Source organism: Jaculus jaculus, chromosome 3 (assembly GCF_020740685.1).
Source record: "Jaculus jaculus isolate mJacJac1 chromosome 3, mJacJac1.mat.Y.cur, whole genome shotgun sequence".
NCBI classification, from domain to species: domain Eukaryota; kingdom Metazoa; phylum Chordata; class Mammalia; order Rodentia; family Dipodidae; genus Jaculus; species Jaculus jaculus.
Window position 1 is genome coordinate 69834219 of NC_059104.1, and position 23962 is coordinate 69858180.

At 36.7% G+C, this 23962-nt stretch overlaps 1 protein-coding gene across 1 annotated transcript in view; it reads left to right on the top strand.

Moving 5' to 3' along the window:
- Rb1 (RB transcriptional corepressor 1) overlaps positions 1–23962 on the top strand; it is a 199842-nt gene that overhangs the window by 66914 nt on the left and 108966 nt on the right. The window contains exons 10-17 of the mRNA XM_045145284.1: positions 3137–3246; positions 4996–5073; positions 7288–7375; positions 17324–17440; positions 19017–19073; positions 19159–19190; positions 19279–19355; positions 22011–22207. Of these exons, the coding sequence (XP_045001219.1) occupies positions 3137–3246; positions 4996–5073; positions 7288–7375; positions 17324–17440; positions 19017–19073; positions 19159–19190; positions 19279–19355; positions 22011–22207 (756 nt within the window). The remainder of the gene's footprint in view (positions 1–3136; positions 3247–4995; positions 5074–7287; positions 7376–17323; positions 17441–19016; positions 19074–19158; positions 19191–19278; positions 19356–22010; positions 22208–23962) is intronic.

Consider the following 23962-nt stretch of genomic DNA (forward strand, 5'->3'; position numbering starts at 1 on the left):
TTCTCAAATGAGGAAGTAAAAGTGGACAATATATGAAAAAATGTTTGACACAATCACCAGGAAAATGCAAACTAAAACATAAAAGATTTCATATCACCTAAGTAAGAATGGCAGTCATAAAGAAAGCCAGTGTGGTGAAGATATGGGCAAAAAGGAATCATCATATATTTCTGGTGGGAATATAATGGAAATTGGTCTTCAAAATTCTGCAATATCACTTCTGTGTATATATCCAAAGGATTCTAAGGTAATATACCACAGAGATAGTTGCATATCCATGTTTATTATAGCACTGCTCACAGTAGCCAGGTTATGGAATCAGCTTAGGTATCTATCAACAGATAAATGGACAAAGAAGATGTGGTATATATTGGTATTTTTAATTTTTGTTTTTTATTTTTCAGAGAGAGAGACAGAGAGAGAAAGAGAATTGTCATGCCAGAGCTTTTCAGCCTCTGTCTATGAATTCCAGATGCATGTGCCCCGTTGCGTGCATTGCAACATTGCACACTTGTGTCACTGTGCATCTGGCTGTGTGGGACCTGGAGATTTGAACATGCATTCTTAGCCTTCACAGGCAAGCACCTTATATGCCTAGCCATCTTCCAGCTCTATAGCCATAAAGGACAATGTATCTTTGCTGTTTGCAAGAAAATGGTTATAGGGCTGGAGAGATGGCTTAGCTGTTAAGTGCTTGCCTGTGAAGCCTAAGGACCACTGTACGAGGCTTGGTTCCCCTGGTCCCACATTAGCCAGATGCATAAGGGGGCGCATGCGTCTGGAGTTCGTTTGCAGAGGCTGGAAGCCCTGGTGCGCCCAGTCTCTCTCTCTCCCTCTATCTGTCTTTCTCTTGGTGTCTGTCGCTCTCAAATAAATAAATTAAAAAAAAAAGAAAATGGTTATAATGAGATTAGATATAAACAACTCAGAAAGGCAAGTTTATCTTTGCTCTCATTTGTGGCTCATTCTCATGCATGCACATGTGTGCACACCCACAACATGAAAGAAGGGAGACTAGAGAATGGAGGAATACTAACTAGTAAGAAGGGAAAAGGAGGAGGAAAAGGAAGGGAGAGAAGATAGTGGGTGAGTATGGTCTAAGTACATTTGAAAAATAATATTTTTATGAAATCCAGTTTATGAGCAATGAATATAAACTAATGAAAAAAGAAACAGAGAAGCCACAAAGAGCATTGCAGGACTCTGCAAGAAGCTGATAGAGGTATACATGGGTTCTGTGATATCTCAGAAAAATCCAAACTGGGACATTTAAGTTTCTTGGAAAATTGTTCAGAGGTGATGTGATTTCTGCCCTGAGTGAGCCTTATGTTCAGTGGTTGGACTTTGTAGATTCAAAGGCTTGATGTTTTCTGATAGTATAGCCTGCTGGATAAATGGAAAGTAATTCTTTAAGTTTGGGGTATAAGGCAGAAGAATAGTACAATATGGGATTGGAGAAGCAGGAAAGGACCTGGCCTTCCAATAATGAGTCTTGTTCATACCTTAGGAACTGAAAGACATATTGCTGCTAAAGAATGTTAAGACTAGCAGAAAGGCTTTGTCTCAACAGACATCACATGACACAGTTTGCAGTTTCCTCATTGTTTCACATATAACTGTCAATCAATAAATGGTAGCAGGATAGGAACAGTCATTAAACTGCACCATGCAGAATAAATGTTCTGCCTGTTTATATTTATGTAGGCCAACAAAATTTACATTTAACTGGATTACTGTACCATACCTTAAAATTTTTTTCTTGTTTATTTATTTGAGAGTGACAGACAGAGAGAAGGAAGCAGATAGATAGAATGGGCTCACCAGAGCCTCTAGCCACAGCAAATGAATTCCAGATGCATGTGCCACCTTGTGCATCTAGCTTATGTGGGTCCTGGGGAATTGAGCCTTGAACTGGGGTCCTTAGGCTTCACAGGAAGCGGTTAACTGCTAAGCCATCTCTCCAGCCCTATTTTACCAAACCTTTTACAGTGCAGTTTTAGTTTTCTCAGGGTAAAAGACTGGCTTTAAAAGCCACACAAGGAGAGGGAGTGTGGATCAGTGCCTAAGCATGAAAAAGTTCTTGGGTTTCATCACTAGCAGTAGGAAAAAGAAAAACAAACAATAACTGGTCCCTCCCATTCTCCCTCCCACTCACACAAAAACAAGCAAAATGTAGTGTGGGAATTGAGGACTTCATTCAGCAGTCAGGTGTATTTTTCCATGTGCCAGACCACAACAGACTGTTGGGCTCTGACTTTTAAATCACAGTTGGAGTATGTTAAATCAGAATTGTTAAATAATTTATAGATCCTAGCAGTTGAACAGATTATATTGAGAATAAATTGAAAATTTATGTTAATTTGTCTAATTAAGCTAATTTTATTGCATTAAGTATTTAAGTAAAAGGAGATTGAGTAAACAAAAGAGTTTGGAAAAGATTGGTAGAATATGTAATCAAGATTTGCTATGTTTGGAAAAAAAAAGATGTTTTCTTTTATATTAATAACATAATAGAGTATTTAAAGTGAAATGTATATGGGATGTTTGAAGAATCTTGGCAATTAACTGGTTATAACACAGATTGGTAATCCCTAATCTAAAATCTGAAATGGTGTAAGATCTGAAACTTCTAAAGCATTGTATGACCACAAGTAGACAATTTTATACCAAGAAGCTGTCTCATATTATTTTTTCTTAAAATATTGCATCAATTTCCTGCCATTTTGTACTTAAATTTGATTCTATTCTCAAGGTTTGTTTTTTTATATATGAGTATTACAACATCTGAAAAAAAGCTGAAATATTTAATGTTTTTGTTCCCAAACATTTTGGTTAAATGATATTTGACATGTAATACCTGTTTGTATCTTGAATACTGGTTTGTGGCATTAATGATCCTTATATATCTACACAAAATTCCAATAAATGGGGCATATGCATAAAATTACCTTGAAGTTGAAGAAAATGTGTACTTTTCCATATTTCACTTTTAGACAGGCCATAATTATGTTAAATGTGAATGCAGTGTATGCTATAAAATTAGATGTATATTATATACAATTTTTAAATGAAATTTACTTCTCTATGCTGAGAGTTACAACACAAAAAGAATAATCACTAATTTCTTCCTTTTAAGGTTGAAAGTCTCTCTAAACGATATGAAGAAATTTATCTTAAAAACAAAGATATAGATGCAAGATTATTTTTGGATCATGATAAAACACTTCATATTGATCCTACAGACAGGTATTATACATGAGACATTTTTATTTATTGATATACTTATCCTACAGATGGCTATTATAAATGATGCATTTTTATTTATTCACATAGACTGATATTGGTAAGATAAATTATATAGGATTTTATTCTTAGTGAACTTTAAATGTCATTTATAATAAGTCACTTTCAAATGCCTTTAAACAAGAAAAATATAGTATTGTAAGCATATGATTTAGTTTTTTTAAAGAAATTAATATTTATTTGCAATCAGAGAAAGAGTATGTGTGAGAGAAGAGAGACAGAGAGAATGGGCATGCCAGGGCCTCTAGGTACTGCAAATGAACTCCAGAAGCATGTGCCACTTTGTGCGTCTGGCTTATGTGGATGCTGGAGAATCGAATCTGGGTCCTTAGGCTTTACAGGCAAGTGACTTAACCACTAAGCCATCCCTTCTCCCCAGCATTTGATTTATTAACAAATAGAAATCTAGTATGAATAAGATGACTTTGTTACAGCCATCTGAATATAACTTTCTAAGTGTGTACCAAAAGAAAATGTTGAATTAATTACTTTACTTAAGGATGGGCTTCTTTCCTCCATCCTTTTCATCTATCATTGCCTTCCTGAGTAATTAAAAAAATTTAGAATAAAAATACATTATCTTATCAGGGGAGCATCCTCAAACAGGAATGGCTGAGAGTTACTACAAATTTTTTGGCTGGTCATATATAAGGCCTATTTTGTATCTTTAGTAAAATTATGTTAAAATAAAATATATATACATATATGCATAAATAATTTAGAAATTAAACACAGTAACATGTTTTTGATTTTATTTATGTAGAAATAAAATTTTTAGAGAGCATAGCATACTGAGAAACTTGAGATGCTCTGTTTTAAAATTCTAAAAAGCTTGGTTTTTGAAACCAGGAAACATCTCTAATTAAAAGAAAAAAAAAAAAAAAGCCAGTCGTGGTGGCACACACCTTTAATCCCAGCACTCAGGAGGTAGAGGTAGAGGTAGGGGAATCGCTGTGAGTTCAAGGCCTCCCTGAGACTACATAGTGAATTCCAGGTCAGCCTACATGAGAGTGAGACCCTACCTCGAAACACCAAAATAAATAAATAAATAAATAAAAGTGTTGGAGAGATGGCTTAAAGGTTAAGGCATTTGTCTGCGAAGCCTAAGGGCCCAGGTTCTATTCTCCAGCACCCACATAAGCCAGGTGCACAAGGGAGCGTAGCATATGCATCTGGAGTTTGTTTGCAGTGGCTAGAGGCCCTGGTGTGCCCTGTTCTCTCTAATAAGTAAATAAATAAAATATTCAAAAACAAAAAACTTAATGGGGTCGGAGAGATGGCTTAGCAGTTAACATGCTTGCTGGCAAATTCAAAGGACCCAGGTTCAATTCCCCAGTACCCATGTAAGCCAGATGCCCTAGGTGGCACATGTGTCTGGAGTTCGTTTACAGTGGCTAGAGGCCCTGGCATGCCCATTCTCTCTATCTGCCTACTCTTCTCTCTCTCAAATAAAAAAAATTAAAAAATACTTAATGGTTGGTATACCTCTTTGTCATAAGCTTATTGGAAAGAGACCAACGTTTGTGAAAAAACATTCATTGAAGCAGCAGTTGGCTAATTTATTTCCTGCCATGACTGTCACTGACTTCATGTTGGGTGATGCTATGAAGCAACAGGAACAATAATACTGATTTATTTTTAGCCCATAAACACAAATTGTAAATTTTCAGTATAAATTATTTTGTCATTTAGTTTTGAAGCAAAGAGAACACCACAAAAAAGCAACTCTGATGAAGAGGCAAATGTGATTCCTCCACATACTCCAGTTAGGTATGAATGTTAATAGTTCTAATTTCCATTGTAATTATTTACTCACAGTCCTTTGTAGTGCTTTGGGTTTGTTCATTTGTTTCTTATATATTTACACACTTGTAAAAAATGTGTATCAAATGCTCTTTTTGTCTTGGATATTTCAAGTTTCTTAAGTTACAGTTTTTAAGATCTAGTTCTGCTTATATGTGAGGAATATAACTTAAACTGTGCTTATGTTCCAGCTCAGCACAGAAGAGAAAAGCCTATTACCCATTGACCTGTATGTAACCTTGAAGGATTAGAACTGGTTTTTGTCTTTGCTCATATTCACTTCCCACATCTAAATCTGTTACCAAATCTTGTTAAATAAATATATCATAAGGTTATTTCTCAAGTCCATACATCCTCCATTTCTACTCATAGCACTCTTGTCCAAGATAACTTTTATTTCTTTCTTGAATTTTTGCTTCATAAATTGATCTTGTTAGTTTGTCTCTCACAATGTTTGTTTCTTCCACTGATAAGTATATTCTCCACAGAGCTGCAAGAATGATACTAAAATATAAATCTGATTGGGTATATTCACTCTTCTGGTTTATACCCTCTGATTGAAGTACAGTGCAAATTTCTTAATAATCCCTACTTTGTAGGACCTGACGTCTGTGGCCTCTCCAACCTCATTTTCTTCTGGTCCCTCTGCCGCTTAGTGATCTTCTGTCAGCTTTATGGACTTTTTCTAAGTTCTTTTGTACTTGAAACTTTCAAACTTTAATGCTTTCTCTACCCTGAAACCCTTTTCTTTCTATGAGATGCCAACTACCACTCTTTCTTTATATTCAACATTAATACTGTTCCTTTAAAAAGATGTATTTCTCTAAGTTTTTATTTTACTTTTTTCATAGAATTTTCATTCTTTCATAGCTTATGTCACATATGTAGTTATAAATTCATTTGTGTGGTATATGTTTGTTCACCAATACCCACAATAGCCTTAAAATTCCCTTGTAAATGGAGCATGACCTTTTCTGGTCACAATTTTAATAATTAAGACCTAACTACTATAATACTTGATAATATATACATATATATATATATGATTTTATATCAGCACATTGGAGGACTTAGGGATAAGTTAATGAAATAATACAGATTTTATGAAATGATGTCTAAACTGATTTTTCAAGCATCTATTTTACAGGACAGGCATTTTGGGGGTTTAGGGAGTGGGAAAAGCATTGAATGTGATACAATGTAATAATGTCTGGGAAGTTTTTAGCTGCTTTATGTTAACTGTAAAGTGAAAGGATAAAACAAGACAAGCAGAGTTGATACTAGACACAAAACACTCATGTGTCATGCTCCCAAGTACAGACTTCACTTAGTGCATGATCTGACTTGTGTTGTAAATGGGTGATAAGCAGGGGTCAGACTTGTTTGATAAGAATTTTTGTCTTTGTGGTGTTAGCGATCAAACCCAGGGCCTTGATGTTCCAGGCCAGCACTCTACCATGGAGCTACAGATTTTACTTTTACAAGTTCACATGTTAGTGGTTTGTGAGGGAATGGATGGAGCACAGAAGAATATTAGAAATAGAGCTGTCAGTCTTAGAATAACCTAAGGAACTTTTTCATTCTCTATGCTATACTTTTCTCATGGTGAGTGAAAATCTCTGCACTCACCTATTGGCGTTCAGCTGAGAGATAGTGAAGATCTGAGTAGCGGTGCTGAAGTAGGAGTTAGAAGAAGCTTGATAAACATTTACAGTACTGTTTTGTAGCATTTATTGAGATGGTTTCTAGTAAGCAACATCCTGGGAATCATCAAGAGATATCAAAACCATAAAAGTAGATATGACTTCCTGAAATGAGGTTATATGTAGGCAAGAGTGGGTGGCAAAAGTTGCTAGATTTTTAGGATTACATAGAAGTTAGATTATAGAGGGTGAAAGAGTATGGCTTTAGAACCTAGAGGGTGAAGGCAAAATGAAAACTCCTTAGTATGAACATGCTGATTGTGATTTTTTTTTCTAAATGGTTTAAATTAAATGAAGTGTGATTCTTTCAAGCCACAACATGTTAAGAAATCTTTTCTTTTTTTTTTAAAGAATACTTCTTAAGGATAAATGGTAGAAATTGTGTTAAAGGATTTGTTTAACTTGAGAGAGATGTATTTCTGTTTTTTAGACTTTTTTCCTTCATGGTGTAATACTTTTTCCTACTTTTTTCTTCTAGGACTGTTATGAATACCATCCAACAATTAATGATGATTTTAAATTCAGCAAGTGATCAACCTTCAGAAAATCTGATTTCTTATTTCAATGTAAGCCATATATAAAATAGCAATTTGTAATATCTTTTTTTTTTAAAGGTTTATCTTTATTTATTTACTAGAGACAGAATGAGTGAATATGGGCGTACCAGGGCCTCTAGCCACTGCAAATGAACTCCAGATGCATGCACCTCCATGTGCATCTGGTTTATGTGGGTCCTGGAGAATCGAACCTGGGTCCTTAGGCCTCACAGTCAAGCGCCATAGCCACTAAGCCATCTCTCCAGCCCAACAATTTGTAATAGCTTGAAAATTGAGATTAGAAGTTAAAGTTCTTAGTGTATTTTAAAACACTTATACAATTTATCCTTAACCTGTTCATCCATCATGTAATTATTAAGTAGCTGTTTAAATTATTTTTAACAATCTTTTTTTATATTAATTTATTTGAGTGATAGAGAATGACAGACAAAGAGAGAAAGAATGAAAATGTATGGCCATGCCAAATTCTCTTACCCACTGCATATGAACTCCATATACATTAACCACTTTGTATGTTTGACATGGACACTAGAGAACTGAACCTGTCTATGACAGGCTTTGTAACAAGTGCCTTTAACTGCTGATCTAGTCCTGTTATTAAGTATCTTATTTCTTATTTTTTTTTTAAGATAGGGTTTCCCGCTAGCCCAAGTATCTTATTTATTTGCTTTTTATTCTCCCAAATTAGATGTTATTCATAGTATAGTTTCAATTATTACTGTTATGTTTAATTTTTCTTATGCTTACCTTTTTCTTGCAACTTAGACTTCACTTTTGAGATCCTTTTCTTCTTTCCTTGTCCTTCCTAACTGCTTTATCTTTCTCTGTATTTCCTCGCTTGTTTCGTTCTCCTGCAGGTGGCAGTAAGCTCATTTTTGACCTTAAATTGCATAGGGAAAGCACCATTCTCAGTGGCCAAGAATGCATCTAGTCACCTGAGAATGGGCAATGGCCAGGGTGTTTGAAATACCTCATCCTGAGTCGATGGGAATCAATCCCTGGCATTGCTTATCTGCTTTTCACCCCTGAAGAAACAAGAGCTCTGACTTTCCAAAAAGCTACGTATCATACACAGCTGCATCCCTGCAAAAGGACAATGAAACTGCCAGGTCATTCTCAGAAGCACTGTCTCATCTACCCCTTAACTACATTTGAGGCTTGGGGAGAGGGCTATGGACTTGCTGAAGGATAGGATTGCCAGTCTCTCTGTACTAGAGCTGTCTAGCTTAACTTTTTAGATGAGGCTTTTGCTTTCCCTACAACCCTTCCCCCGCCTACCCCCCAGACAGAAAGCCACAGGCTGGAGCTCTATGGCTTAACATCTTTTCAGGTATCCTGTCCACTACCTTCGTGAATTTACAGGGCTCTCCTCTTCATCCCTTTGGGATAGTGTGAATTGTTTCCTCCTTCTGACTTTTCTTTCACCTTGTCACACTGAGACATCCTCTACTCTGCCACCTTACTTGGAGTCAATTCTCTATTATCTTTATAATTTCTTTAATATTGATGTCAGTTTGGGGTGAAGGTACAAGGTTGAGTTTTGGGACTCTATTTTTACATGAAAATGTCTTTATTTTTATTTTGTGATAGATGACTTAGTTGTAGCCTTAGTTCCAGTTTCATATTAACTTTCAGAAATTGTGATGTTGCTTTACTGTTTCAAGATGTTAATGTGTTTCTTAACTCCATTGTTGCTAAGTGATAAGTTTTCTGTCACTTGAGCTGTTCCTTTTTAGCTAATTTATCTTTTCTTTCTGGCTTCTTTTAAGATCTTTTTCCTTTGAAGGTGATGTTAGTTGGACAACACTCATCATTATCCCTTGAGATTCCTGATATACCCTGTTTGATTTTTGAAAGCGCCTTGTCCTTCCTCTCCTAAAAAGAGGGAGAAAGAGGAAAAGACTGGCAACTGTACTGATACCTTGCTCCTTCATTCCTTATTTAAGTTCAACTTAAATGAACTGAAATAGTTATCTACGAATATTATCTGCCAGGACAGGAGCTTTTGAAAAAATGGGTTTATTATTGTAATTGTTTTTTTTTCCCTAGCATGTGTATATGATATATGTATATACATGTTAATGTGTGTGAGTGTGGTTTGCACATACCACTCTGCACATGTGGAGTCAGAGAACAACTTTCAGGAGTTGGTCCTTGCCTTCTATCTCATTTGAGTCATGTTCTCTTGATTTCATTGTTGTTGACTGTGGCATTCACCAGGCTAGCTAGACCACAGACTTCTGGGTAATCCTCTCTGTGTTCTGTTGAGATTATAGAAGCCTGCCACAACTTCTGGCTTTTAGATGGACCCCATCTAAAACTTGGGTACTCCAGCTGGAGTAGCAAGTACCTTACTCATTGAGCCATCTCACTGGGCAATTATCTGCTTTTTATGGTTGTTAGCATTTAATTTAGTAGCATAACATACCTGTGGCCTGTCATATTCTGTTGTCATATCTTGCTGTGTTTTGTCCAGCAAAGTGATTTTTCTATATTGTTTATAAATATATTGTCCCCAGAATTATTATTTGGCTAACTTGTATAAGGTTTTAATTCTGTAGGTTAAGAATATCTGTGAAATTTTTATCCCATTACCTAAAACTTTTCTCAAGGATAAAGATACAACTTAAGGAATGATAATCTGTTCTCACTTTGAATAGTTGTTCTAGTCTTTGGAGTATGTGGGTGCTCTGTTTTTTTGTTTGTTTGTTTTTATTGACAGCTTCCATAATTATAGACAATCATCATGGTAATTCCATCTCCCCATTTTCCCTTTGCAACATCAATCCTCCTTCATATCCCCTCCCCCTCTCAATCAGTCTCTCTTTTATTTTGATGTCATCATCTCTTTCTCCTATTATGATGGTCCTGTAGATAGTGTCAGATACTGCGAGGTCATGGATGTATTCAGGCCATTTTGTATCTGGAAGAGTGCACTGTAAGCAGTCCTACCCTTCATTTGGTCTTGCATTCTTTCTTCCACCTCTTCTGCAGTGGATCCTGAGCCTTGGAAGGTGTGATAGTGATGTTTCAGTGTTGAGCACTCCTCTGTCATTTCATCTCAGCACTATGGTGCTTTTTGAGTAATTGTAAGGTCACCACAATCTGAAAAGAGAAGCTTCTTGTGGTGGTTTGATTCAGGTGTTCCCCATAAACTTAGGTGTTCTGAATGCTAGGTTTCCAGCTGATAGAGATTTGGGAAATGATGCCTCTTAAAGGCATATTATTGTTGGGGGCAGACTTACGGGTTTTATAGCCAGTTTCCCCTTGCCAGTGTTTGGCATACTCTCCTGTTGCTATTGTTCCCCTTATGTTGGCCAGGGTGTGATATCTACCCCCTGCAATCATGGAACGTTCTCTCAAGTCTGCAATCAAAATAAACCCTTTTTCCTACAAGCTGCTCTTGGTTGGGTGATTTCTGCCAGCAGTGTGAACCTGACTTCAACTAGTAATGTTGGTACTGAGAGTAGAATCATTTGCTGCTAAACACCTGACTGTGTGACTTTGGCCTTTTGGAACTGATTTTTAAGAGAAGGGTGGAAGGATTTGAAATCTTCTGAGATGCCTAGCAGTGCTGTAAGTACAGCTTGATGGACTTTCTGGTCAGAGTTGAAATACCTGAATGTAGTAAGAACTATGGACTGTGACATTTGGCTGATGAGGGCAAGAAAGAGCTTTGCTTGGACTGTGAGGTAGAAGCAGTTTGTGTGAGAGGTTTGCTGTTATACCTGTGCCCTGAGAAGATGTGCAGGGTGGCTGAGTATAGAAATGGACTGCTATGTGAAGAAGGATATGGCACAGAAAAAGATGAAATCTTTGGGCCAAAACTACTGCCTCTTCAGCTGTAATTGTATGAGAGATTACAACCTTTGATATTGGGGGCAATAGTAAGAATGCAAAGTCTTAAAGGGGCCTGAGTGCTCAAGGATGTCCTGTTATGCAAAGTCTGCTTAATTCGCCTTCTGGATTAACAAATTGGCACCCTACCTTGTTTTGTGGAGTATAAGAAATGTAGGAAATAGAGGGTCATTGAATTTCCAAAATGGTCTTGAGTTCTGGAAACAGCCATGGGCAGTGTGGAACAGGTTCGCTGGATGCCTACATGGAGACCCAATGGAGCTGTGAGGATGAACAGTAGATTGCAGTGGAGACCCGTTGGAGATGCTGGGACCATGAGATGGCTGCTAAGGAAAGCTGCCTGCCCCAGATGAAGTTTTCCAGTACTGTGAGTGCCTAGCTGGAGGGGCAGAATTGGAATTCCAGAGACTTGTTGCTGGTTAGCATTATCGAACTTGGAGACTAGTTACTGACTAGAATTATTGGGTTTGGTGGGGGATTTTTTGGTATTATGGCTCAGTTAAAAGACCTTGGATTATGGGGCTGTTTGAACATCACTAGGATTGATAAAAAATATGGGGACTTTTAAAGTTAGACTGAATGCATTGCATATTACATGATGGATAGTTATCTGTTTATGGGGGCCAGGGTTGTAATGTGGTTTGATTCAGGTGTCCCCCATAAACATAAGTGGTCTGAATGCTAGATTTCCAGCTGATGGAGATTTGGGAATTAACACCTCCTGGAGGCAATGTATTGTTGTTGAAGGGTTTCCCCTTGCCAGTGTGTGGCCTACTTTCCTTTTCCTGTATTCCATTTCATGTTGGCCAGGGGTTGATGTCCACCCTTTGCTCATGCCATAGTTTTCCCTAGCCATTATGTAGCTTCCCTTCAAGTCTGTAACACAAAATAAACTTTTTTTTCCACAAGCTGCTCTTGGTCAGGTGATTTCTGCTAGCAAAGTTAACCTGACTGCAACACTTCTCTAGCCAAAAGTGAGAGTAGCATTAATACATGGGTGTGAATATTAAGAGAAAAGCATAATAGACATTACATCCTTAGGGCTCATTACTTCCCCCATCATAAGTTTTCAGTATCAGGCATGTATTCCTTCCCATGGAGTAGGACTCCAATCCAATTAGAGAGTGGTTGTTTTCCCCTGTAACAGACATGCCACTATTGCACCCATTGGCTCATCTGGCCTGGCTGGCCAAATTTAAGGCTTTCAATGTCCACTGTTGTTTATCTCCACTGATGATTTCTCTCTTTCCCATGAAACTGAATGAAGCATAGCTTATTCCAGCTTTCTGTCAGCTGGTTTACTCAGAGGAGGTTTTTAGCTCAACTCCAGCATGAGTTCTCAGTGACCTTCTAGCCAAATATGTGGAGGAGTCTTCAGTAATAGAATCTTACCATCTATTCCTGGTGGGAAACCAAGAACCTTGGCAATGGCCTGTAATGTTTTGGGAGCATTAGTGACCTCCCTGGCCAACAAACTCACTGGAAGGTATCCCATCCCTGGCTCTGAAAATTTTCTAGTAACAATCTATGGCTTCTGGGTGTGCCATTGTCCAAAAAAGTAAGTTTCCATATGACTTATTCATACCCTCTTAGATTTTGATTAACCCTCCCTCCACCTTTTCTTTACTTAATCTTTTCTCCTGACCTCACTTAGGCCTTTCCACCCCCACTAATCTGTTCTTCTACTTACATATACACAATACCATCCTCTTAAGAGCCCCCTCCCTCCTGTTCTATTCCCTTCATATCCCCTTTCTAGCTTACTGGCCTCTGCTACTAAGTTTTATTCCAACTCACATAGAAGTCCAATTATTTGTAGCTAGGATCCACACATGAGAGAGAACATGTGGCATTTGGCATTCTGGGCCTGGGTTATCTCATGTTGCAGTCAGGTTTGCATTGCTGGCAGAAATCACCCAATGAAGAGAAACTTGTGGGAAAAAATCTATTTTGGCTTACAGATCCAAGAGGGAAGCTCCATCCAGGGGATAACAATGGCATGGACAGACAGTGAACATCACCCCCTGGCCAACATAAGGTGGACATCAGCAACAGGAGAGCATGCCACACATTGGCAAGGAGAAACTGGCTATAATGCCCATAAGCACGCCCCCAGGAGGTGTTAATTCCCAAATCTCCATCATCTGGCAACCTAGCATTCAGAACACCTAAGTTTATGGGGGACACCTGAATCAAGCCACCACATTCTGCCACTGACACCCATAACCTGATAACATTCATGACGTAATATGCAATACATTCAGTCCGACTTTAAAAGTCTGCACAGTTTTATCAGTTCCAATGATGTTCAAACATCCCTATAGTCCAAGATCATTTAACTGAGTCATAATACCAAAATCTCCCCCCCCCAAACCATAATGGCACAGAATAAACATTCACACTGAAAAAGATAGCATTGGACATAGCAAAACAATATTCCACCAATACAAGATTTAAACAAGGCAAACATCAAACTCTGTAGCTCCATGTCCAACAACTCTAGTTAGTAACAAATCTCCAAGTTTGATAATTCTAATGAACAACATGGCTCTGGAATTTCAGTTCCACCCCTTTAGCTAAGCTACTCACAGTCCTGGAAAGCTTCCTCCAGGGCAAACCTATCTCCTTAAGCAGCCATCTCGTGGTCCCAGCATCTCTATTGGGTCTCCACTGCAACCCATGGTTGATCCCCATGGCTTCATCAGGTCTCTGTGCAGGCATCCAGCAAACCTGCTTCACACTTCCCATGAACATTTCCAGAACTCAAGACCATGTTGCAAATTTAATGTCCCTCTCTTTCCTTCATTTCTCATACACCACAATCCCAGGTGGGATGCCAATTTGTTAATCTAGGGGTGATTAAAGCAGACTTTGAAGAACAGGACATTACTTCAGCACTGAGGCCCCTTCAAAAGATTCTACATACTTCCTGTTTCCCCAGTGCAGGTCAGCTGGCCCAATCTCAAGGGTGTAATCTCATAATTGCGGTTGAAAGGGTAGAAGTTTCAGCCCAAAGATTTCATTTCTGTGCCTTATCCCTCTGCTCACACCATTCCATTTCTATACAGTGCAACCTTGCACAACTTCTCAGGAATGGGCATAACAACAAGCCTCTCACACAAACTGCTTCTAGCTCAGTCCAGGCAAAATGCTTTCTCACCCTCACAAGCCAAACCTCACAGTCCATAGTTGTTACTGCATTCAGGTCTTTCAACTCTGACCATAATGGTCCATCAAGCTGCACTTAAGGTACTGCAAGGCATCTCTTAGGCCAAGGTTTCAAATCCTTCCCCTTCCTCTTGAAAATCAGCACCCAAAGGTCAAAGTCACACAGTCAGGTGTCTAGTAGCAATCCCATTCCTTTGGCACCAACTTTACTGTTGCAGTCAGGTTTGCATTGCTTGTAGAAATCACCTAACCAAGAGTAGCTTCTGGGAAAAAGGGTTTATTTTGGCTTACAGACTCAAGAAGAAGCTCTGTCATGACAGGGAAAACAATGGCATGTGCAGAGGATGGACATCACCCCCTGGGCAACATAAGATGGACAACAACAACAGGAGAGTGTACTACACACTGGCATGGGGCAACTGGCTATAAAACCCACCATAAGCCCACCTCTAACAATACATTGTCTCCAAGAGGCTTTAATTCCCAAATCTCCTTCAGCTAGGAACCTAGCACTCAGAACACCTAATTTTATGGGGGGAGACCTGAATCAAACCACCGTGCCTCACTAAGTATAATCCTTTCCAGATCTACCCATTTTCCTACAAATTTCATAATTTCATTTTTCTTTATCACTGAGTAGACCTCTATTGTATAAATGTACCACATCTTCATTATCCACTCATCAGTTGAAGGACATCTAGGCTGGTTCCATTCCCTAGCTATTGTGAATAGAGTAGCAATAAATATGGTTGTGCAAGTATCTCTAAGGTAATGAGTCAAATCTTATAGTTGGGTCATATGGTAAATCTAATTTTAGCTGCCTCAGGAACCTCCACACCAATTTTCACAGTGGGTGGACCAGATTGCATTCACAGTGACAGTGTAGAAGGGGTCTTCTTTATCTGCATCCTCACCAATACTTATTGTCATTTGTTTTCAAGATGGTAGCCATTCTTACAGGAGTGAGATGGAATCTCAAAGTAGTTTTAATATGCATTTACCTGATGGCTAAGGATGTAGAACATTTTTTTTAGATGTTTATATGTGATCTGTATTTCTTCTTTTGGGAACTCTCTGTTTAGTTCCATAGCCCATTTTTAATTGGGTTGTTTGATTTCTTATTATTTAGTTTTTTGAGTTCTTTGTATATCCTGGATATTAATCCTCTGTCAGATGTAAAGATGGCAAAGATTTTCTCCCATGCTGTAGGTTGTCTCTTTGTTCTATTCAAGGTGTCCTTTGCTATATAAAAGCTTTGTAATTTTATGATGTCCCAGTGGTTGATCAATGTTTTATTTTCTGAGCAAATCTTGCCAAAAGCAATCTACACATTTAATGCAATTCCCATCAAAATTCCAATGGTATTCTTCATTTAATTAGAAAACAACAATCCTCAAATTCATTTAGAAGGACATATACTTCAAGTACTTAAAAGAATTTTGAGCAACAAAAATAAGGATGATGGTATCACCATGCCTGATTTTTAACCTGTATTACAGAGCCATAGTATCAAAAGCAGCATGTTACTGGCACAAAAACAGACACATAGACCAGTGGAATGAATAGAGGATCCAGATGTTAAGTCTGGGCAGCTATAGCCACCTGATCTTTGACACAAATGCCAAAAATACTCATTGGAGAAGACAGCCTCTTCAACAAATGGTGCTGGGAAAGCTGAATATGTACCTGGTCTTTAGAAGGATAAAAATAGATCCATATCTCTCACCATGTACAAGATTAAGTCCAAATGGATCAAAGACCTTAATATCAGACCTGCAACTCTGAAACTTCTGGAGGTTAAAGCAGGGGGGACCCTTTAAAATACTGATATAGGCAAAGACTTTCTCAATATAACCCCAGTTGCTCAGGAAATAAAACCACTCTTTTGAGTTACTTTAGTTAGACAGGAAATTTTTCCTCAAAGATAATTTTTCTTGGGCTGGAGGGATGGCTTAGTCATTAAGACATTTGCCTGCAAAGCCAAAGGACCCAGGTTCAATTCCCCAGGATCTATGTTAACCAGATGCACAAGAGGGTGCACGTGTCTGGAGTTCGTTTGCAGTGGCTGGAGGCCTTGGTGTACCCATTCTCTCTCTCTCTCTCTCTGTTAAATAAATAAATAATAAAATATTTAAAAAAGAAAAAAAGATAATTTTTCTTTATTTTATTTATATATTTTATTTTTATTATGTGTTTATGTATTTTACATGTTTTATTTATTTATTTGAGGGGGAGAGAGAGAGAATGGGAATGCTTGGGCCTGTAGCCACTGCAAACAAACTCCAGACACATGCATCCTCTTGTACATCTGGCTTATGTGGGATCTGGGCAATCGAACCAGGTCCTTAGGATTTGCAGGCAAATGCTTTAACTGCTAAGCCATCTCTTCAGCCTTAAAAGAAATGTTTGAAGCTCAACTTAAAGGATAAGTTTTTTTTTCTAAATCTTTTTTATTAACAACTTCCATGATTATAAAAAAAAAATCCCATGGTAGTACCTTCCCTCCCTCTACTTTCCCATTGAAACTTCATTCTATCTATCTCAATCTGTCTCTCTTATTTTGATGTCATGGTCTTTTCCTCTAATTATGATGGTCTTGTGTAGGTAGTGTCAGGTAAAGGGTAAATTTTAATGAAGATTCAAGCTTACCTGTATGTTTATATAGATGATAGTTTGCCTATGAGTAAACATGTCTCTAAGGTCATTACATTTTCCCTGTGTGTTCCATTTGTTTTTTCTTTCCTTTTTTTTTCTATCACTTTTTCATGCACATTCAATAATATTACATTGTTTGTTTATTTTCTGTAGTTGTGATTACCTAGCTGTAGTGGAAAGTTTTCAAAAGTAATAAAATTTTTTACTATATAAGAGAAAATTTAATTCTGATTAAACAGGGTTCTCAATACTTATTTTTAATTTACATTTTCTAAGAACTGCACAGTGAATCCAGAAGGAAATATACTAAAAAGAGTTAAAGATGTTGGATACATCTTTAAAGAGAACTTTGCAAAAGCTGTGGGGCAAGGATGTGCTGAAATTGGAACACAGGTAACTAGAATTCACTTTTATTAGTGTCACCACATAGGAAGTTTTAATGTCAACTTCTATCCAGATTGTATAGAAACTGTTTTAATCTTTGTTCAATAATATAAAATAATGACAGATAGTATAACCCTGGTTTCTGTGTGTGTGTCTACTTATGGGAAGTTTTAGGCAAAACACTCCTCATTCTAATACATAAAATATATATGTATATGCCAGTTATAGAAATTTTAGAAAATATAGGTAAATAAAAATTTCTAATACTAAATTTTTAAAACTTTATTTATTTGTGTGTGTGAGAGGGGCAGATAGAGAATGTGTGTGCCAAGGCGTCTAGCCACTGCAAACAAACTCCAAATGCATGCACTGCCTTGTGTATCTAACTTCATATAGGTACTGGGGAATTGAACCCCAGTTGTTAGGCATTGCAGGCAAGTGCCTTAACTGCTGAGCCATCTCATCAGCTCAAAGGGGGTTTTTCTTTTATTTTCAAGTTAGGGTCTCGCTCTAGCCCAGGCTTATCTGGAACTCACTCTGTAATCTCAGGCTGGTCTCAAATTCACAGTACTTCTCCTATCTCTGCCACCTCAGTGGTGGGACTAATGCTGTGTGCCACCATGCCTGGCAAATTTTTTGTGTATCTGGTTTAACTTATCAATGTGTGAATATTCTTGCATACATATAGTTACATAAATGGAGCTTTGCTGCAAATGCCATTTGTCAGTGTCATTACTGAGTAATATTATTTCAGAAAATGTAAAACTAATACATTGGTTAAGACTATGGACTCTTAAGTTACTTCCTGGGTTTGAATATAGTTTTACTGTTTATAAGCTATGAGGTCTTGAACATGCTGTTTAACTTCTTTAAAACTCAGCTTTAAAATTTTGCCTGATTTCTTGTGTGACATTAGGGTAATATAAGATAATAAAAAGTAAGTTTCAAAATTGAAACTATGCATGTTTATTCCAAGTACTCCAGTACAGTGAGGTTGTATTTTGATGTTATCAGTGTTTAAGCAGCTATTCTTGAAATTATTGTAGTTTGTATATAACATTTGTGCTCTTAATTTAGATTAAATGAACATTGTGTGTGTGTGTGTGTGTGTGTGTGTGTAATGTAACTCAAAAGTCTTGGTTATTTTTTTCCCAACAGATAGGAATTTGGTTAAAGTATTTGCTTGTATCTGCTTTGCCTGTTTTTGCCTGTGCCTGTTTTACTAAATTTTATGAACAGAGAATATTTTCTTAATTCTAGACAGCCATTTTGCAGATAAATGTTCTACATTACCAGAAGTATTGTTCTAAACATGCAACATGCGAAATAGTACTGGGCACAAACCTCTTCTTAAATGATGTAGGCTGAAATGAAGGAATGGAAAATCGGTTATTAGACTTAACTACTGTTGATAATTTATTGGGAATGTTGGCATTCAGTTTGCATTTTAGCCTTGGAAACTAGGATTTGTGATCTCTTGGTTGCCATGTTTCTAAGAAGCGTCAGAAGTGTGTCTTGAGCAAAGATTTTAAGTAAGTTTTTTACTTTCTAAAATAATAAGATATTCTTTTTTTCTTTGTTGTAGCGATACAAACTTGGAGTTCGATTGTATTACCGAGTGATGGAATCCATGCTTAAATCGGTAAATTGAAGGGAATATATGAGAAATAAAACTCAGTGCTTGCAAATACTGTTTAATTCATAATTTAAATAATTATCTGTTTCAGGAAGAAGAGCGATTATCCATTCAAAATTTTAGGTAAATTTTTTAGTTTTAGTAAAAAAAAAAAAGTTACTTTTAAAAATCAAATACCTTGAAATCATTTGTTTGTTTTTCCCCCCCTTAGCAAACTCCTGAATGACAACATCTTTCATATGTCTTTATTGGCATGTGCTCTTGAAGTTGTAATGGCTACATATAGCAGTAAGTTAAATGTTAATAAATAAACATTTTATTTTGAAGTGAAAAATGAATCATGAGGTGTGTTGTGATTTGGTTTTTGAGGTGCGTGTTAAGGGGAAAAATGACATGTTTGTTGTCACAGCTGTTTAAGTGGCTTATCATCTGAATCATTTCAGGTCATCTGGGGGATGGAATTTTACTAGGCTTCTACTCTTAACATTCAGGAAAGGTAACTAGCTATTGAAACCTTTCCAGAAATTTGTGAGATTGTAAAGTGCCAACCTTCATAGGGAAACACTGGTGAGATATCACCTCTGTGATGATGAAGGACAGGAACCTACCAGAAATGGAATGTTTTCTTAATTAGTGTCTGCTTTTATAAGAACTGCCAAATTTAATGATTACTGGAAAATAAAAGTTTGTGAAGTCAGGTGGTGGGGGTTGTATGAGCCACAGGTTGAGATTTCATGCCCAGAGGCATCCACTCTCTCCCAAAATAACTGCTGCTCTCATAAGGCATAAACTACAACCCCATAAGGAATACCTGCAATCTCATTGAGTAGAATCCCAGTGGAATGGGGTCAGGGACAAAGGGAAATAGTATACCAACATATGATGTATCCATATGAAATATGTTGTTAATAATAATAAAAGAACCAATAAAATATTTAATATAATTTAAAATGTGTGTTATTTTTCAAATAATATTGCAAATGTTAAAAATAAGTTTTTCAGGGCTGGAGGATAACTTAGTTGGTAAAGTGCAAAGATGAGGACCTGCATTTGATCCTCAGCACTAATATAAAAATAATGCTAGGTCTGTAACCCCAGCATTAGGGTGGCAAAAACAGGAGGATCCATGAGGCTCACTGTCTAGCCATTGTAGCCTGTTTGGTGAGCTCTAGGCCAATAAGAGACCTGCTCTCATTAAGAAAAAGTGGAAATTGTTCCTGAGTATGATACCCAAGGTTATCCTTTGCCCTCCATATGCACCTACACATGTGTTTTAAAAAATTTTGCTAACAGGATCAAAAGAAGAGCATAGCCAGGCATGTTGGCTCACACCTGTAATTTCAGCACTTAGGAGGCCAACTGTGCTACAGAGTGAGTTCCAGGTTAGCCTAGGCTAGAGTGAGGCCCTGCCTCAAAAAAAAAAGAACATTTGTTTAAGGATATAGTTACATTAAAAAAAAAGAAGAGCCAGGCATGGTGGTGCACACCTTTAATCCTAGCACTCGGGGGCAGAGGTAGGTGGATTGCTGTGAATTCAAGGCCATCCTGAGACTACATAGTGAATTCCAGGTCAGCCTGAGCTCAAAACGAGACCTTACCTCAAAAAAAAAAAAAAAAAAAAAACAAAAAAAAAAGAGAGAGAGAGAGAGAGAGAATAGGTTAAATTAATAAACACATACAGAAAATTGAAACCTTATACAAACTGCATAAATTTTTAAGAGATATCATTTTCTAACTGATTTAATTTTGAGAATTTTTTTTGTCTTTTGGTAGTATTGTGAATTGAATCAATGTGCCATATCACTGATGTATATCCCTAGCCCTTGTTTTTAAATTTGTATGTATGTATGTATGTATGTATGTATGTATGTACATGCATGCATGCATGTATGCCAGAGTCTTTTGCTACTGCAAACAAATATCCATCTGCTTTTGCATCTGTGACTGGGGAATTAAACCTGGGCTAGCAGGCTTTGCAAGCAACCTTTAACTGAAAAACCATCTCCTCAGACTCCTGTGTTTTTATTTTTGTTGTGTATTTATTTATTTGAGAACAACAGAGAAAGAGGCAGAGAGAGAGAAAGAGAGAGAGGATGGGTGCACCAGGGCCTCCAGCCACTGAAAATCAATTCCAGATGCATGTGCCACCTTGGGTATCTGGTTTATGTAGGTATTGGGGAATAGAGCCTCAAACTGGGGTCTTAAGGTTTCACAGGCAAGTGCTTAACCACTAAGCCATCTCTCTAGACCTGTGTTTTTATTTTTGAGTCAGGATCTCACTTAGTTGCCCAGGTTGGCCTTGAACGCACTCTGTAACATGGTAGTTCTTGAATTTATAGTTCTCCTTGCTGTAGCTTCCTACATATCAAAGATTACAGTCTGAACCATCAGACCTGGCTAAATGAGTCCAATTTTAAAAGCGTCTTTCTTTCTTCCTCTAAGAATGAATGATGGTTAAAATAGATATGATAAGCCAGATATGGTGGTGCATGCCTTTAATCTCAGCACTTGGGAGGCAGTGGTAGGAGGATCACTGTGAGTTCGAGGCCACCCTGAGTTTACATAGTAAATTCCAGGTCAGCCTGAGCTAGAATGAAACCCTACCTCGAAAAAAAAAAAAAAAAAATAGAAGTGATAATAAATTGGTGGCAAGATATTAACCTGATTTCAATATCAGTGCACAGTATTTCTCTCTGCAGATTTGATTTTAAAAAAAAAATCTGTAATCTCTCTCCCTAGGGAAAACATGCACATATGCTTATGTTTTAGAAGCCTATATCTTGAGACTCTCCCCTTCCTGAGTGCAGAATAAAAGTCTTCTTTAAGTAAAAATTGTTTACTCTTTCTGCTATATTTCAATTTGTCACTTGATTAGATCTTCCAAATAAAACTCTTAGTAGGCCTTAACATTTAATATGTGTATATTTTTTCTTTTATTTGTAGGAAGTATGTCTCAGAATCTGGATTCCAGAACAGATTTGTCCTTCCCGTGGATTCTGAATGTACTTCAGTTAAAAGCCTTTGATTTTTACAAAGTGATTGAAAGTTTTATCAAAGCAGAAGCTAATTTGACAAGAGAAATGATAAAACATTTAGAACGATGTGAACACCGAATCATGGAATCCCTTGCATGGCTGTCAGTAAGTAGCAAAAGTAAAGATATTCATATGCATATGGCTAATATATTAGTACTAAGTTATTTTTTAATGTCTACCTTAAGAGCAAACATGCAATTTAATGAATAGTGCTATTTCAGTGTAGTGTCTAAGAATTAAATGAAATTAGAATGGGCTTTGAGCTTCCTAGACCACCCAAAGCATTTATTTAGGAACAACTTTCAATAAAACATGATACTTCAAAGTAAAGTAAGAAATCGTTATAGTACTTGGGTAATTTATTTAAAATTCGGATCTTATTCTTAATAATGTAAATGTGTGCTCTTGAATTTCAACAAAATTCAAAATTTGAGATTATGCTATTTACATGATTTGAATGTACATTTTCATGTTCAATTTAGTAGAATTTCTTTTGTCTCATTATTAAACATAATACATTGTCCAGTTCTTGGCATTGTTGCAAAGGTGTCCACCCTTAACACTGAGACATGACATTGTCATTTACAAATATGTTGGGCCACATTCATAGTTATCCTGTGATGCTTGCAGCCTGCTGGCCACAGGTTGGACATGTTTTGAAAGCCTTATAATAGTATAAACTGTATTCTCTAGGTATTTTATCTATTGCATATAAGCTATTATTTTAACAAAAGCAACATTTCCAGTATAGTAGTTATAAAAAATATTTACCTTAAGTTCTGTTATGTTTTGCAAATCTGCATTGTTAGACAATACTTGGTAAATCATCAAAATTTTAGATTTTAGATTAATAGATAAACTGCTGTAAACTAAGCATATGTAAGTTTGAGTCTCAATGTAACTTTCAAAGAGTTTATAAGTTTTGGAACATTTTAGGTTTAAAACTTTTAGATTAGGGATGTTCAGTCAGTAAAGTTTATGCAAATATTCTGCAATTTGAGTAAGCCCAACTCTGAAGTACTTCTTGTTCAGACATTTCAAGTAACATACTTAGTCTGTATATAAACTATGTAATGGTAACCTGTATTTCTTAATATTTTCTTATACTGTCTGTCAGAGAGGTCATAGACAAGAGAAATAAAGAAAATTAATAAATAAATGTTACATTGCTATTGTTTAATTTGATAAATACATATAGGATAATTTTTCTCTTATAAAGAATGGTTAGAAGAAAGTTTCCAGAATCCAGGGAATCAAATGAAAGATGCAAAAATAATAGGTATATAATGCAAAAGATGTACACTTTTCATAGGCTTGTGGTCTCTTCTTCACAAATCGAAATGAGAACATTACTGTGTCATCATCTGAAAGAAACTATTCTTATTGTATAGGTAGTTATTTCTATCAGTGCATACTTCCTAAATATCTGCAGGGTGCCCTTCATTGGCATAGACATTGTAAGGATACAAAAAAGGTAGAGTCTAACAAGTATTTAGGAAGTAATAGAAATTTATTATTTCAAAAATTGCTTTTTCTCAAGCCTCCTTAGGTCAAGTACTAGCATTCAGGACTCTAAGCAATGTTTCTTTGTTTTTGAAAAATCTTGAAAAAAAAAACATGTCCCAAAGTTTGAAAAATAGTATAATTTATTTATGATAGGATTATGTGCAAAATACAATCTCTGAATATAAATTTTAAGTGTAATATCTCTAGCAGATAAACTTTTACTATATATTGTTAATGTCTGAATTTTTATTACCTTTTAGAGTATAAAATTACAAGAAGGTAGTGGGTGTGAAGAAAAGTTATGTCATATAAACATGAGACTGTATTTTTCTTGTGAGAATAATTGGCATTACA